The 15,414-nt window shown below is 40.7% G+C and overlaps 1 protein-coding gene across 4 annotated transcripts in view; it reads left to right on the forward strand.

Annotated features, from left to right (window-relative positions):
- LOC109477817 (fibronectin type-III domain-containing protein 3A-like) overlaps positions 1-15,408 on the forward strand; it is a 63,141-nt gene extending 47,733 nt beyond the window's left edge. For 3 of the 4 annotated variants that reach the window (XM_019779228.1, XM_019779227.1, XM_019779230.1), the window contains 15 exons: positions 316-440; positions 1,151-1,316; positions 1,629-1,715; positions 2,137-2,275; positions 2,758-2,823; positions 3,820-3,938; positions 4,533-4,638; positions 4,933-5,105; positions 5,496-5,609; positions 6,241-6,390; positions 7,907-8,184; positions 9,490-9,702; positions 11,825-11,991; positions 13,166-13,293; positions 13,600-13,954. In XM_019779228.1, coding sequence (XP_019634787.1) covers positions 316-440; positions 1,151-1,316; positions 1,629-1,715; positions 2,137-2,275; positions 2,758-2,823; positions 3,820-3,938; positions 4,533-4,638; positions 4,933-5,105; positions 5,496-5,609; positions 6,241-6,390; positions 7,907-8,184; positions 9,490-9,702; positions 11,825-11,991; positions 13,166-13,293; positions 13,600-13,905 — 2,337 coding nt within the window. In that variant the 3' untranslated portion in view covers positions 13,906-13,954. Of the gene's footprint in view, positions 1-315; positions 441-1,150; positions 1,317-1,628; positions 1,716-2,136; positions 2,276-2,757; positions 2,824-3,819; positions 3,939-4,532; positions 4,639-4,932; positions 5,106-5,495; positions 5,610-6,240; positions 6,391-7,906; positions 8,185-9,489; positions 9,703-11,824; positions 11,992-13,165; positions 13,294-13,599 lie in introns of all 4 variants that reach the window. The other variant, XM_019779229.1, reaches the window with a different exon arrangement.
- Positions 15,409-15,414: the final 6 nt, after the last annotated feature.

Consider the following 15,414-nt stretch of genomic DNA (forward strand, 5'->3'; position numbering starts at 1 on the left):
GCACTGTCCCAAAAATTAATTTCAATTGTCCCGAAGTGAGGATAAACTGTCCCAACCTGTTTTTGGAAAGTATTGTATGATTTTAATCGAAGTAAACATTATTTTGCTTATGTTCAAAAGCCGGGATGTGTGCCTGATAGTCAAAAGAAGAGCTGACATTTTGATGTTGATTATTTTTCGATTGTCCCAAAAATATCCCAAAGTATCTTTTTAGTTGTCCCAGCCAAAATTATAGTGGCCAGGGGCCATCGGACCACCTTTAATTTCGAGCCCTGCTGTAGATGAGTCAGTTTCTTACCAGATTTTCTGCCACAGGGAAAGAAGGGGAACGGTTTCCGTGAAGTGTACAGTGGACCACAGAAGATATACAAGGCTACCAAGCTCACACATTCCACCTGCTACACATTCAGGCTAGCTGCTCAGAATGAAGTGGGGAAGAGGTAAGACACAGAACCAAGCTGCAAGATTCTGTACAAACAACTACATGTATGCTAGTGGTATGGAATTGAGAACAAACCTACAGTACTAGTGGGTGTCACTGGAAGACAGAAGAAAAATGTCCAGACTATGCATGATATGTACAAAATGACTAATAAACTTGTGGGTGTACCAACTACATGTCCTACATGTACATGTAAGTACCTTATACCAGTTCAGAAAAGAACAAAAAGCAGTCATGCCTTCAAGTACCAGAGTTATCAACCAAGGATTGGGGTGTTCAAAAACTCTTGTTTCCTAGAACTATTATAGAGTAAAACTAGCTGCTACCAAGTACAGTAGGTGCATCATCACTAGATAGCTTTAAACAATGTTTAGAGTTAGATGTTCAAAGGTTAGGTGTAGCAAGTTGCAGTGTAATATAGCCAGCTGCTTCGAAGCTGGTGTGTTGTGCCAAGGGGCGGTTATACCGGCTATACAAGGCCCATATTATAATTTATAGGATGTTGGTGCCAAAACCCGGAGTAAAATTATCCAGAATGATCTTTTGCCCAAAGGTTTTATTAAATTGTATGTAAGAATATTTTGTGATGTTAAAGATTTCAAGTTTTAAAACCAACATTACAATGAGTGTAATTCAGTCTTGTGCTGCCTTGTTCATTAAGAAATTAAGCATTTTTAATTGATTGATTGGATTACCCTTATCACACAGTGATTTTAGCCCAGAGGTATACTGCCACACCTCGGGGAGCCCCCCTCCCACCCCAGAACCTCCCAAGTTGGTACGAGCCACGACAACGTCGCTTCAACTCCACTGGACCAAACCGGCCGGGGCCGACGTGGAGGCTTTTACTCTGGAAATGGAAGACGAAGACACGGTAAAATCAGAATCTTCGTTGTAGCAGTAGTAGTAAGACCTAGGAACAAAGATGTTGTGTTTCCTGTTTCAGTCCTGAAAAAATTAGGGTCGGTACTCTGTAGGTAGGGATTATATTTTTTTTTTCCTTTTTTTTTTCAGTAATATCTATATAGGGGTCCACAGTTACAGTTAACAAAGTAAAACTAGCATGAGGACACTTTATTTTCAATGTCAATGTTAGAAAGCCAATTGTACAACATTTTATCACTCAGATCAAGGAGCTAGAAAAGGTTGTTCCCAATCAAACCCACTTGATTTGATTGTTCTACAGGGCTATGGTTTCCAACCAGTTTACAATGGTGATGACCTCACCTACACACACAAGAGACTGAGAAGGAACAGTTCCTACTACTTTAGGGTAAGGCCACCTTTTTAGTGTCATACCAGGTTATATATTCTCATCTTACAAAAGTCAAATCTCATTGTATTTCATGTTTCATACATGTATTGTAGTGTGTTATGCTGAAGGGCAGTTATACCAGCTATACAGATACAGAATGTGCCCATAGTGCATGCAAAAGCTGTGCAATTCTTGTTTAAATCACATTCATTTCTCGTGTAGATGTCTGTGTATATCACATGTGATTATGTGTCATAGATAGCCACATGCAGCTAACACAGGGTCTTCACACGGCTGTCAATTACACAATTTTTACACAAGAAAATAAGAAGTTAAAACCCTATGTAAAACACATGTGAAGGGTCTGCACTGTGCAGGTACATGTATAAATGCTTGTCTCAATAGTGTTGTATCTTGCCCCTCTCCCGCTGTCTCCCAGTTGTGTGCCAGTAATTCCGAGGGCCGAAGTGGCTGGAGTGAAAAAGTGTCGTTCACCACCAATCCGGACAAGCCAGGAGTGCCTTCCCGCCCCCAGCTCAAAGGCCGCTTGCATGCACAGCACTTCAAGATCTCCTGGGGTGAGAAGCAGCATACATGTTGTGATCTTTGTTCGTGACACCAAAAAGCAAACCTTACAGCAGGGATGAGACTCCCTGAATTGCAAAGAGTTTGTGACACACAAAAATTACAACAAACAAGATAGGCAATACAGTATATACAATCCCTTAGATACACACAGTTTGAATTGCCTTTGAATATACACACAAGCATTGTTAGCAATACTCTAGCAACTGGATAGATTTTCAAAACTGTCAGACATGTCAAATAATTGACTACATCAGCTCCATTACTTTCAAAGAAAATGGATTTGATTAAACGTAGTCCAGAATCTGTAGTTGTCACTACAGTGTACAAAATTTAAATCATGGAGAATAATGTCCAAAAATTGCAATTACATGTAATACAATCATGTAGATTTTTATACATTCAATTCTTAAAATTTGTATGGTTCATGAAATTCTGTACTTGGTGTATGATTGTTTTTTTCTGTTTCATACAGATCCACCACGAGATACTGGAGGAATCGACATCAGTAAATACTTACTGGAGATGGCATCTGGGAAAGGTAACAATTAACTTAACCCTTTATGAGATTATTGTGAAATGGTGTTACCAACTGAGTAGTTGTAATATGGCATAATGCACTGAAAATCACAAATGTTACAGGTACAAATTATAACCAGACATTGAAGCAGAATCTGCTGTCAAAATGCACATAGGGGCATATATTGTCACTCCTTAGAACAGAAACTCGAATGTTAGAAGATAGAGAAATAAAACGAAACCCCGGCAAATTTTTGAAGCCATAGCTAGTTGAAATTCTGCACCAAATTTAGAACAGGAAGCGAAAACAGTTCTTTTGAGACTCGCTACCCAGCGCATGTTTGGAACACTCTGTCACGCTGTGTCACCAATTTACACCTTAATTGGCACGAGTCTTGCGCTTTGCTTGCGGGGAGGGTTCAAATGTGGCTGAACCCAGAAAAAACTGGTTCTACTTCTGTTTGAAGCCAGAGCTTTGATATTTGATAAACTCCTCAAGGCCTGAGCCTGGTGCTTCGCTAACTTTATTATGCTACAAATGTCACTGACTGAACCTAGAAAACACTAGCTATAGGTGTTACTTACCCTTGAAGCCAGAGCTTTGATTTTTGTTTACTGTTCGAGGCCTGATCCTTGTGCTTCACTAATGTCAATGTTACATAAATCACTGAACACAGAGACATTTTTATTTTAGAGTTTTACTAACCCTTGAAGCCATAACTTTTGGTTTCTTTCAGCCTTGTGGTTGCCAATATGTATGTGTGCAAAATATGCTATAGACATACTGTAGACATGTATTTAATATCTTTACATATTATGTAAACATATGAGTGCAGCAGTGCACCCAGATTGGGTGCACAGCTCCAATTTTTGGTGCACCAAGGAGCACCCAGTATTTCAAACCCTGGATTTCTTGCAGTTATTGCAAGGTCAAAAGAGTTGATATTGTGTGTCTAGTAAGGTAGGAAATAACGACTGTGTCTTGAATGTTTTCAATGTTGACAACTGTTCGTTACAGATGGTCCGTACGAGGTGGTGTACGCCGGCTCTAACCTGGAGCATACCTGTGACAACCTGGTGCCAGGAGGGATGTACAAGCTGAGGGTGGCGTGTGTCGGCGCAGGGGGTCAAAGTCAGGTACAACACACATAGTGTGCCAGCCCCACCGCAGGTTGGATCACCCAAAGACCAGAGGGCAGTCCGACTCGCGGGAGGGCTGGGACTGAAGGGGTTGCAGAATACACCTCTGTTGTTAACAAGTGTACATGTACATGTCATACCCACCTGAGAAAACACACAGTCCAGGGCAAAATGTGCCAAAATTCGTTGTTCCTAAACAGAAAATTGTGACAAGTATTGAATTTTAACATCTGAATCTGGTACATGTACAGTGTATAATAAATTCACCATGTTTTGCGTTCACTAAGTGTGCTACTTTAAAAACTTTGAATACCAGTGATGAATACCAAGTAGCAAAGCTAGACAGTGGATGCTAAACATCTTTAATTTATTCAATGCAACATTTGGAAGCCCTTGTGATAAACATTACAACCCTGTGTGATATGGGAAGTTGTCAAATAGGCCGGAACACTTATGGAACATTATTGCGGCCTGTGTTTCCTGGTTTAATGTATTTTTTTTATTGTCATGATTTTGTGTTAGACCAAATACAATCTATGGCATTTAGTTCATTATTTTAAAGGTTTAACAATGTACTTTGTCACTTTCCAGTACTCCGAGTCATACAGTATCACTACATTGCCAGTCACACCTGGCCAGTGCCATCCTCCCAAGCTCTGCGGAAAACCAAAGGCTAACTCTCTACAAATTAAATGGGGTAAGCCATCCTTATTACATTGTACCTCCATGAAAAATGGAGATATTGTGATTTTGCCCGTCCAAGGACTTGTGTTCGCAGGCGTCGCATGGATTATAGTGTTTGGGATAAACAAGTTTTGTGTCTATTTGCTAATCAAAGCTTTCAGCCGCACATTGTGACAGAGATTATAGATTGTCTGACTGTTTTGTGGCTATTTTCAGCACTCCTAGATTGTAGGTTTTCTGACATTTTTTCGCTATTTTCAGTACAACTAGGTTGTAGGTTGTCTGACTGTTTTGTGGTTATTTTCAGCCCTCCCAGACTACGATGGTGGCAGCCCGCCGACGGAGTACCTTGTGGACATGGTGATGGACGACTGCACATCTCTGGAGGTGTACAAGGGACCCGAGATGGAATGTACCATTATCAACCTGCTGCCGGGGAGGACGTACGCGTTTAGGGTGAAAGCCTTCAACAGAGTAGGGGTAAGTCTGTCTCTCACAGTGGCATTACAGGGCTCGAAATTCATTTTCAGGAATAGGTGCTCAGGTGCACCCAATTTTTGGGGCACCCTATATAACTTGAAATAAGTAGAATGTCAGCAAAAACTAATTATGTTTCATTTCTAAAGCAAAGTACTGTAACAATGATTTTATTATTTTTCTGATACTTAGATGTTAAGAATATGCTGTGTACTAGTATACATTTAACACCTATACATATTTAAACCTACAAAAATATTTGGATGCAGAGGAAAACTGTCCAGACAATGTACAAAATGGCTATAAAGATGCAGAAATTCTTATTCTATTGGATAATACAGGCCCGAGTGGATTAAATTGTATACATGTTAATGTGTTTGTTTTTGTTTACAGGGAGGGCCTGTGTCAGAGCCGTCTGTCTTCACGACAGGTGCTGGCCCACCTGACGCACCTGCGGAGCCGCTACTTACCTGCAAGTCACCTACAGCTGCGCTCGTCAGCTGGCAGGTAGGGTTTGATTATCAAAACATATCTGTGTATCAAATCACTGTAAATTCATTTCTTTTCATAGTGAGTCTGACTTAATTTCACAGTACAAGGGGACAGATCAATGTTTTTCTTGGCGTTTCAAAATCACAGTTTACACAATTCTGTAATGCCTTGGCAATGTCATGAATTCATGGTGAAGATGTCAATGGTGGTTAATACAGGTTTGACTGTATACATGTATGAACTGTTGGCAATGTAAGTGTAGCAGTGTTAAAGCCAGTGCCTTTCTTACCGTCATTTGACGAAATTTTTCTGCTAAAGACGGACAAAAATTTTGCCCAGTCTGTCATCTTAGATGGAAAGATGGTGTGTAAAGATATTAAAAGAGATAAGTTTAGTCTACCAGCAAAATGTGCCCTCAAAATGCAGGAAATTGCATGTTTAGAGGGTTAGAATTAGCAATTTTTCCAGGGGAGCATGATTATCATGTTCAGCAATCCAAACGATGTTTATATGTCAAACAACATTGATGGAAAAAAGAATTCAGGCTAGCTAGAACTATAGTTTAGTTTGTAGAATACATATAGCAATGTTCAGGAAGTCTTAGCACATGAACACATGTAGATTTTGTTTTGCCTTGCTTTTGCAGACCCCAGCAGGGAACGGTGCAGAAGTGGTAGAGTACAGACTGGAGTGGAGCTGTGTGGACGGTACCTTCTCCCAACTCTACACAGGCCAGTCCAACAGTTACGAAGTGAAAGGGTTGAGTCCTGCCTCATATTACTACTTCAGAGTCCAGGTAAGTCAACATTAGATTTTAGTATGTGTTATATTTTATCTATACATTTTCATTGCTGGAAGTGTTGGACATGTATAGGGACTCCCTACAATCCTGTTTTTGACACCTCACAGATATTTGTCTGTAAATCTCCAGTAATTAAGAAGCTTCAGAATGATAGGATTCTGTTTTCTTTTAAAAAAAGTCCCATAGTACATGCCATTGTCTGCTGTGTCTTGGCCTTGGTATTGTAAGGCAGAGCCCATCCCTCTCCTTCCACTACCTTTTACCTCTTCAAACTTTAGGTCCTCCATTAGCAAACATACAAGTACAAAAGTCAAGTATGTAGCTAGTCTTCCTGGAGTTAAACATACATCATACAAATACACTACATCAAAGTTAATTAAAACATTATTTACGTACAACTTAACACACTCAGGTACCCATTTTACACCTTGGTGGAGTGAGGAAAGTCATGTGAAGTACCTTTCCCAAGGACACATTGTCTAATTCAGTGCAGGCAGAAATTGAACCCATGACTTTTAGATCCCGTATTTGCCAGCCATTAGGCTATTGATGTCACTGTAAGTACATGAATGAATTTCTTCAAAAATTATATTTTCAGTTAGACCTTGAGTTTTTTTTTTAGATTGCAACCAGCTGTTGTTACACCTGGTACCCAGGAAATAAATTACCGGACTGCTCCTAAACAGCCGACAGTTCAGGCGAAGGTTCTAAATGTGTGACAAGGGCTTAACATGTGACAGGTTGGGCAAAAAGTTGAGTAAAGTACCTTTCAGAAGGAGACATTGTCTGACACAGTGCAGTCAGGAATCAAACCCGTGACTTCACAATCACGTGTCTGCTAGCCTTACCCGTAGGCCACTGATGTCACTGCAATGATGTTACTAGAAACAAATTTCATCAAGAATTCTATTTTGAGTTAGGACTTACGATTGCATGATCATGATACACATGCTGCTGGTACTCATGAAGCAAATTGCTGGTGTCGAAGACCAATCATTACATACATTGTATTACCGGTACTAATCTTGTTGTTAAAGTAGTTCATGTGTTGCCTTGGGGTAAAACAGAAATATATACTGGAAGGATAGGAACATGAAAAAGCAGAAAGGACATTTTTTGCCTATGATATCATTGGGGATAAAAGACAGCATTTATTTTTTGATTTATTGCATATTTATGCCCTGCTGGAAGCTAGGAAGCGCAAGACCCACGTGGTGCTTTACACACAGGTCTTAACTTTAAAGCAGTATTACCGGTATGTAACATTAAGATAGTAGTTGGTAGTTGTATATTGAGCCAAAGGTAAATTACACAACTAGAGGTACAAGTCTCTTATTATTATTAATGGGCTCCGCCTTCCAATATCGTGCCCTTGACACAGTGGATAACAACCCCCTGCACCTGCAGGCTCAAAAAAGGCTATGGGACTACCTTTACCTTTTCACGTGAATAAAATAATTGGTGCAAAGCACCAGGAAGGTGAACATCTGTTTTCTGTCCGTCCATCTAGGCGGTGAACTCTGCCGGTGTGGGACCCTTCAGTCCCGTTGCGACCTGCCAAACGCCGGCGTCCTCTCCCAGCGCCGTCACGACCTTCCAGGTTGTCCCCGACGAAACGCCAGAGAACCCTGCATCCTCCCTACACCTGGAGTGGGATGAGCCGTGCAGCAATGGAGAAGATATCCTGGGCTACAACATTGACATCGGTCTGGAGGGGAGGCTGGTGGCTGTGGAGATGCCTGTCACAGACTTCCTACTCGAGGGGCTACTTCCCGACACCACGTATAGGTAAGCTACATCTGTGCTGTGTAACATGAACCAGTAGTGGGGTCGGCGGTGCAACAGTTAGAGTGTGTTGGACTTGGAACCAATAGGTCCGGGGTTTGATACCCACCATACCCGGACGTTTGTGCTGGAAAGGATTTTAACACGACTTCCGTCCCTGTATGGTGGAGTGACAACCATTAAGCCTCTTCGGCTAATCTGTCAAAATGTGTGCCAAAAACACACCACGGATTTGGTGCGCCAAACATGCCAACATTTGCACATTGGCCACCAAGAGCCGTGAAATTTTTTTGGATGTGGATCAAACCTAGTAATGTAATACAGTACAATACAATGACATTTTGAAGCAGTCAATGATTTGTTATGTCAATCCTTCCAAAAATGAGGTAAATCTCAATGAATAGATAAATGAAAAAATGATGTAACATCAACAGTCTCCCAATTATGAGGGGTACCCTAAGACCATCACACAAACAAAATGGTGAATGTAAACCAAATGCAGTATTGATGATCAGTATTTGTAGAGGTGTGCACACTTTAGATATTCCTGTGTTCTTTACATTCTTGAGAAGACCTTAACATTACCAGACTATGATCAACAAGGGTGGACCCCAGGCTAACAATTCTGTTGAAGAAATTAAATTTAGTGTGGCCTTGATTGCTGTTTTAGGTACTTTGTCATTGATGTGCATGTTTCCATGCCCCAGGTATTCATTTGGTTAGGAAGACTCAATGAAGGATGACTTAATTTGCATGGTTGTCCTTCGTTCCTGCCGTTTCCGTGGAAAGTTTGTGGAAATTGAATAAGCCACAGTCACGAATAAGCCACAAGCTTTACCATTTTGGTAGGACTACAAGTAGTCCATGATGCAAATTAGGCAGTTTTAGTCAGATGACATGTACAAAATCTGTTTTTTTTTCATCCTGCTGACTGTGTACATTGTTTTTTGGTTGCATGTTGCACTGATTTGTACACTCTTTCTAATTCTATATTATGGCAGCCTACATGTGTTAATTGCAAACACTGATCAGTCAAACTGAATAAGAAATTGTAAAAGATTAGCCAGAGAAACTGGACAAAAACAGTCAAATTTATATATTGCAAAGAGAGTTTTCAGTCACTTTTTTTAGCTCGAGAAAGTTTATCTCTGTTGGAAGTAATCATTCTGATGCAAGGTTGTGAACTGTGTTTTTGACAACACATTAATTAATTGAACTCACAGCACTAACTCCAGTCTCTTAGTCATGATACAAGCGATACACCCAAATTGCTGCTCGCTTCAGTTCAGTATGTTTTTGTTGATAAAGGTTGCGAATCCAGGCAGTGAACAGGATAGGCGCGGGGCCCTTCAGTGCAACGATTAAGGCCAAAACGAAGCCGCTGCCCCCCAACCCACCCAAGCTGGAGTGCGTGCAGTGCGGCCATTCCAGCCTGAAGCTGAGGTGGACAGACGGAACCAAGAATTCCGACACAAAAGCAACGGAGTACACCCTGCAGATGGAAGATACCAGAACTCTGAGGTGAGATCTTCGATTTTATTTTGTTGTGATTGTTTACCACATGTGTTTTATTTTGTTGTGATTGTTTACCACATGTGTTTTATTTTGCTGTGATTGTTTACCAAAGGTAGTGTTTTATGTGTGCTTGTGTATGTAAGCTTGAGTGATAGCATGTGGGTGGGGTGAATTCCCTAACCACAGACCACATAAAGTTAGGTCCCAGAAGCTACATACAAGGTCAGTTGACATTTCATTCAATGACACATGAGTTTCTGACAGAGGGAATCTGCGAGTTATATGTAAATTATGCTGTTGTAATGTTTTACATCAGATTACTGATGCCTGAATATTCACATATTGTAAAAAGTATCAGTGTAAAGGAAAAATGCCTTCTGTCTGTGTGAAGGTCTCATGAGTTTTTTCTTGCCATTTGCAATTATGTAAAAAATGGGTTATGTAAAACCATTACACACCTTTTATTCCATTTCATGGGTACAACCATTTCACCCACACACTCCCCACAAGAGGCACTTTGGTGCCGCTACAAATGTAGCTTGTAGCCACAGCACTCTAAACATCAGCCAACACACCTCGGACCTACATGTAGTACGCATTTGTACATTGCTGCTGATGTTTTAATCCATTTTTTTTAAACCATTAATTTGATTAGAATACAAAGAGGCTTTCAACTGATGAACATTTTATATCAGTTGGGAATTTCTTACTGCTACATTGTATAACTACACATTAAATCAGCCTTTCATTTCTTTAGTTAGAACTTTCCAGGTACCCAGTTAAAGTGACCAGTCAGGGGCTAAAAGTATAATTTTCTTGGGATAGAGAGATTGTTAGTTATAAATTAAGTCATGATGATTGACAGGGAAGCTGACTGCGTGATTGCCTGCAGTACAGTCGTTATTAAGTTAAACACGATGTGAAAGACCACCAAATACAAGTCATAATAGCTCAATTTCCAAGATGTCACTTAGGCCACACCAATTTAATTTCTTGGTTAACGGATTTTTCTAGAAAAATAATGGAGCGGGCGGGCGAAAAAAAAACAAAAAAAAAACAGGCCTAGGCATCCTATTATGGCCCAAAATGGTACCATAGGAGCCATGAAGTCAACACACCAGGCTGGTTCAAAATTTAAACAATGAATTTTGAACTTTTAATGATACTACTGCATTGAAAGATGGAATTACTGTAACAAGTAGTAAGAAAAGGACTGTTTTCAACTGTTCAGGGCAAAATATGAGCATTTTGCAGTTGATTCTGAATTTTTATTTTTATTTGCAAATCAGAAAAAAATAAAGCGGCGAATCCGTTAACCAAGAAATTAAATTGGTGTGGCCTTAGTACTGAGTAACAAGTGGTGGAGAGAATGTAGTTCTTGGAAATTCAGAAATAACTACAGTAGTTGACTTGAAGGCCTTCACCCTTTTTGTGGAGAGTTGTTCTCCCACGTTGTATTGAGCCTTGTGATAGTTAATGTCTAGACATGAAGGCCTTGGTTTTAATCTGTGACCAAACAAGGAAATGGGTTTGTGACTTTGGGATGTAAATGACTGGTTGCCAGAGCTCTTAATATGTTTCCTGTGGTCTTTAATGTTGCAAACAGCGTGTATAACCGCTCGCTGCGGGTTCACAGGCATGACGCATGTTTACATATTCCTGTTCTTTGTTCGAATTGTCCCCTGTTAAACTTCAAGGTAGTTGGTGTAAGGGCAAGGACGTGTGATTCTTGACATTAAGCACATTAAGAACTTACAGTCACGAATCACAGAAATAAAGTTGTATTGGATCAGACATCACATGTTTGCCAGATCTGATCATTATTTTACTTGATATAATGGGCATCTGAGGGGAGATTATTACATTTTCGAGTATGAAATTTCCTGTTGCTATACTTGGAACGTAAAAGTGAACAATTTACACTGTAATAGTTATATGATTTATATATAGAGAGAGAGAAAGAGAGAAGTCTCTGGACAAAAGTTGAACCAGAAATAGCAAGATGGGTCGCTGAGGGTGACAGGGAAAGAGGAAAGGTACAGAGTTTTCCAGATGCGATCAGTACTTCTTTGGGAGGAGAGCTTTACAGGAGTAAAAATGCTTTTGTTATTTTTGTGTGTGCCTGTAGGTTTGTTAGCATCTATGCCGGCACCAACACCAACTTCAAGGTGAACAGACTGAGTGAGCAGACTCCCTACAACTTCCGTATCCTGGCTATGAACGACGCTGGGGAGGGCCCCTTCTCTCCCATCTACCAGTTCATCACCCAGAAGGCACCTCCTCCAGCCATGAAGGGTAAGAATTACAGCATGTCGGTAGACCGTACTGCGCCTGTGCAAAACCCTGATTTTTCATGGTTTTTGCTGGATTTTTGGTCAGAATTTTGCCTGTTGCAGGAAATATCTTTTCGGACATAACATTTCGAAACGACAGACAGGATGTTACCCTTATAAGTTATATGTGAGAATATGACATTATATGAGATGTTCTGCCAGAGTGCGATGTACAACACATTTGTACAACACACATTATGCCTGAAATAAAGAAATAAGGAAAATTACAGGTTCCACGCAGGTGCAGTACGTTCTGCCGCCGTGCTAAGAATTACCATGAAACCATACAGGTTTTGCTGGTGCAAAGCTGTCATTAACTAGTAAAAGGTCTACCACCAACAAACCCTAAATCCCACAAGCACCAGAAATAACAAATTGTTAAAGATACAGGATTAAGTTTATGATCAGCTTGAGATATGGAAGGGCTCTACCGAGCTCAAATTTTTCTCTTATCAGCCCAGTTTCATGATTGAATGGTTTGTGGGTGGAACAGGAAAGGCCCTTCCTACGCACAATTAAATAATATCCTGACTTGATCACAGAAAATGGCTATTTTCCTGAGTTTATCTGCTTTGAAATAGATTTTTACCTCCTGGTTAGGAGTTTTTTCATGTGTCTGTGTGTGTTTGCTACATGTATGAGGAAGTAAATTGTCCTTAGGTCATCTCATTTCCTGTCTTCCGTTTCCTTGTTTATTCGTGTCTAGCTTTATGAATGCCCGCGGAGACGTGAATATACTGTAATTACAGCATCAGAGAAAAATTCTTTAGGCTGTTTGAACGTAGGGGCACCCTATGCTGTGATTTGGACACCCTATGCTGTGATTTGGACACCCTATGCTGTGATTTAGCCCCTTACAAGTCTTTCGACCAGCACAGTGTAGTGTTTCTTTTTCCTTGCCCTTCATAAATCTTTGAAAAACTTAGAATTGGACTTTCAAACAATTGCTTAGGTACACAAAAAAATTTACGACAGAGGGAAAACATCTTTAGAAAATTTGTCTCTCTATAAGCAGGAAACAGTGTCGCAGATAGTTGTGACACGAGTTTTAAAATTTTGGGGGAGAATACCAGACCCCTACTGTGGTCATGACAGTATGATGTGGAATCTGTTATTAATCTTGAGACCGTCTTCAGCCCCCAAGGTTCAGGAAGTGACTGACAGAACCTGTAAGGCAGTGTGGATGGAAGTACCAGCCATGAGGAGAGACCCTATCCTGTACCAGCTTCAGATGGCACAGGGCAGGGATGCCAGGTACCAGGAGGTAAGAAGCAGCTGCACTACTCCAAAAGGACTGCCAGGTGGCAACGTTGTAACATGTACTGACTTTGGCTGCCCACTAGTTGTTTTGTTTGTTGGAAAATCATACTATTATTAGGATGTTTCCAGAAAGCCTTGCACCAGAAATAGTCCCACACATTTTCTGACATGTAGAATTTGTTTTTTTTGTGTGTGTTTTGTTGTCTTTGATTTCAAATGAAAGATTCTTCCAATTAGAATATGTCAATGTTTGGTGCAAAAATGTTACAAAATACCCCTTTTAAACTACATGCCTTTGCCCACATTGCAGGTGTACAAAGGACCGGAGACAGCGTTCGCGCTGGAGAACTTGGAGCCCGACACAGAGTACCACCTGCGGGTGTGCTCGGTCCGCCAGTGCCAGGACGACCCCGCGCCCCTGATCGGTCCGTACAGCCCCGGAGTCACATTCCACACCCGCAGCAGGGAACACGTCGTCATGGAGACGCCACGCCCCGTCCAGGAGCAGCCAATCGAGCGGAAGGAGCTCAGCGACGAACAGCTGGTGGCGATCGTGCTGGCGTCCTTCACCCTCCTCGCAATATTCATCGCCTTCATCATCCAGTACTTCATCTAGAGCCACTCCCATTGGTTCAGATATATATATTCCTGAACTTTGACCCTCCTTCTGATTGGCTAATATATATATTCCCAAACTTTGACCCCTCTTATGATTGGTTGTCTCAGATTGCACCCCTACTCAACTCCAGTCTCACTCCAGGCTTTCAGTGCAATTTGTACGGTGCAAACACTTAGGAAAAGGACATGCTCTATCTACATTGTACCACAAACCCAAGTGCTATCTGTCAAACCTTAAATGTGTACGAAAAGAATGCATACTTAACATATTTGTAGGTTGTGTACACAAGAAAAAATGTACAGTCCATATTAGAGTAGATAGCATTTGCTAGGTGGAGATTTTTTTTAGTTTGATTGAGTTAATGAACACTAGAATGTGTATTGCTTTTTGTTTAATTTGTGTTGTTTATGAAGGTCTGTTGTCAATGACAATGTAAGAGGAGAGTAGTAGAAAAAAATGACTGATACCTGAAGATGGCAATCAAAGTGATCCAGTGTGACACTAATGGATTTAAGGCTCCCTAAATCACTGCACGTGAAAAAGGAGGGCAATAGAATACCAGATAATGAATCACGTGGCTAGGGCCAGGAAAGTTGAAAGAAAAGTCAGTAGCAATCTAGCCTAACTACCCTCACGTAATGTACATGTAACTCTGCAAAAGCTCACGTACGTATACAACGTTGTTTCTGCTCCATGCTGAGAGTGAAGACAACTAAGACTTAAGACTGAGAGACCACAGAAGAAAGAAAGCTATAATTCCTTACTACCCTCTACCACTTATGTTGACAACGCCAATAGGCGTACAGGCATAGGAGTACTCTACATAAATGTAAGAAATGATAATGCATATTTATTGTGAATTGTAATAAGTATTTATGACCCGAGAGTGGATCACTGTGAGGTCCCTTGTGCATATTCCATCTTGCCAATCCCGAAATCGCTCAAGCGAGAGCTGCTCTGCTCTGTATTCTATCCAAGCATCTTTCTGAACCTGTCTGTCATAGTTTAACAAAGAGGACTCTATTCTTGCTGACTTACAGAAAAAAGAATATGCTGCACCAAACAAGCCTGTCTCATGGTGTATGTGCCTTAAGAAATTGTTGCCTATTGCAAATGTGGAAAAGAAGAAATACAGTATTATGTGGAAAAAAGATGTAGTAAACCTACAGAAAACAAATGTTGTAGAATGTCGAGCTGTGAAGCATCATATATCGCTCTTTTTGTCCAAGATCATTGTATATTTCCGCGCACAAGGGGCTTCCTCTATGACACATTCAAGTACCGATAAACTCTGCTCCCATTTCTTGTTCTGTCAGACTGTGTATATGCCTTTGAGTGGCAAATCTGCCCAACTTGCGAGCAGTAGCATAGCAGAGACATACGACGCTGATTCCAGAAAATATAGATTTTAACTGTCTTGTTATACTGTACAGCATCAATATTCCCCGATGTAAAAAAAGAAGTTAGGATATTCTAAGGTGCAGTCTGTATTTTCTCCTACAAAAT

This window comes from Branchiostoma belcheri, unplaced genomic scaffold, assembly GCF_001625305.1.
Source record: "Branchiostoma belcheri isolate BF01 breed outbred unplaced genomic scaffold, Haploidv18h27 scaffold41, whole genome shotgun sequence".
Lineage (NCBI taxonomy): Eukaryota > Metazoa > Chordata > Leptocardii > Amphioxiformes > Branchiostomatidae > Branchiostoma > Branchiostoma belcheri.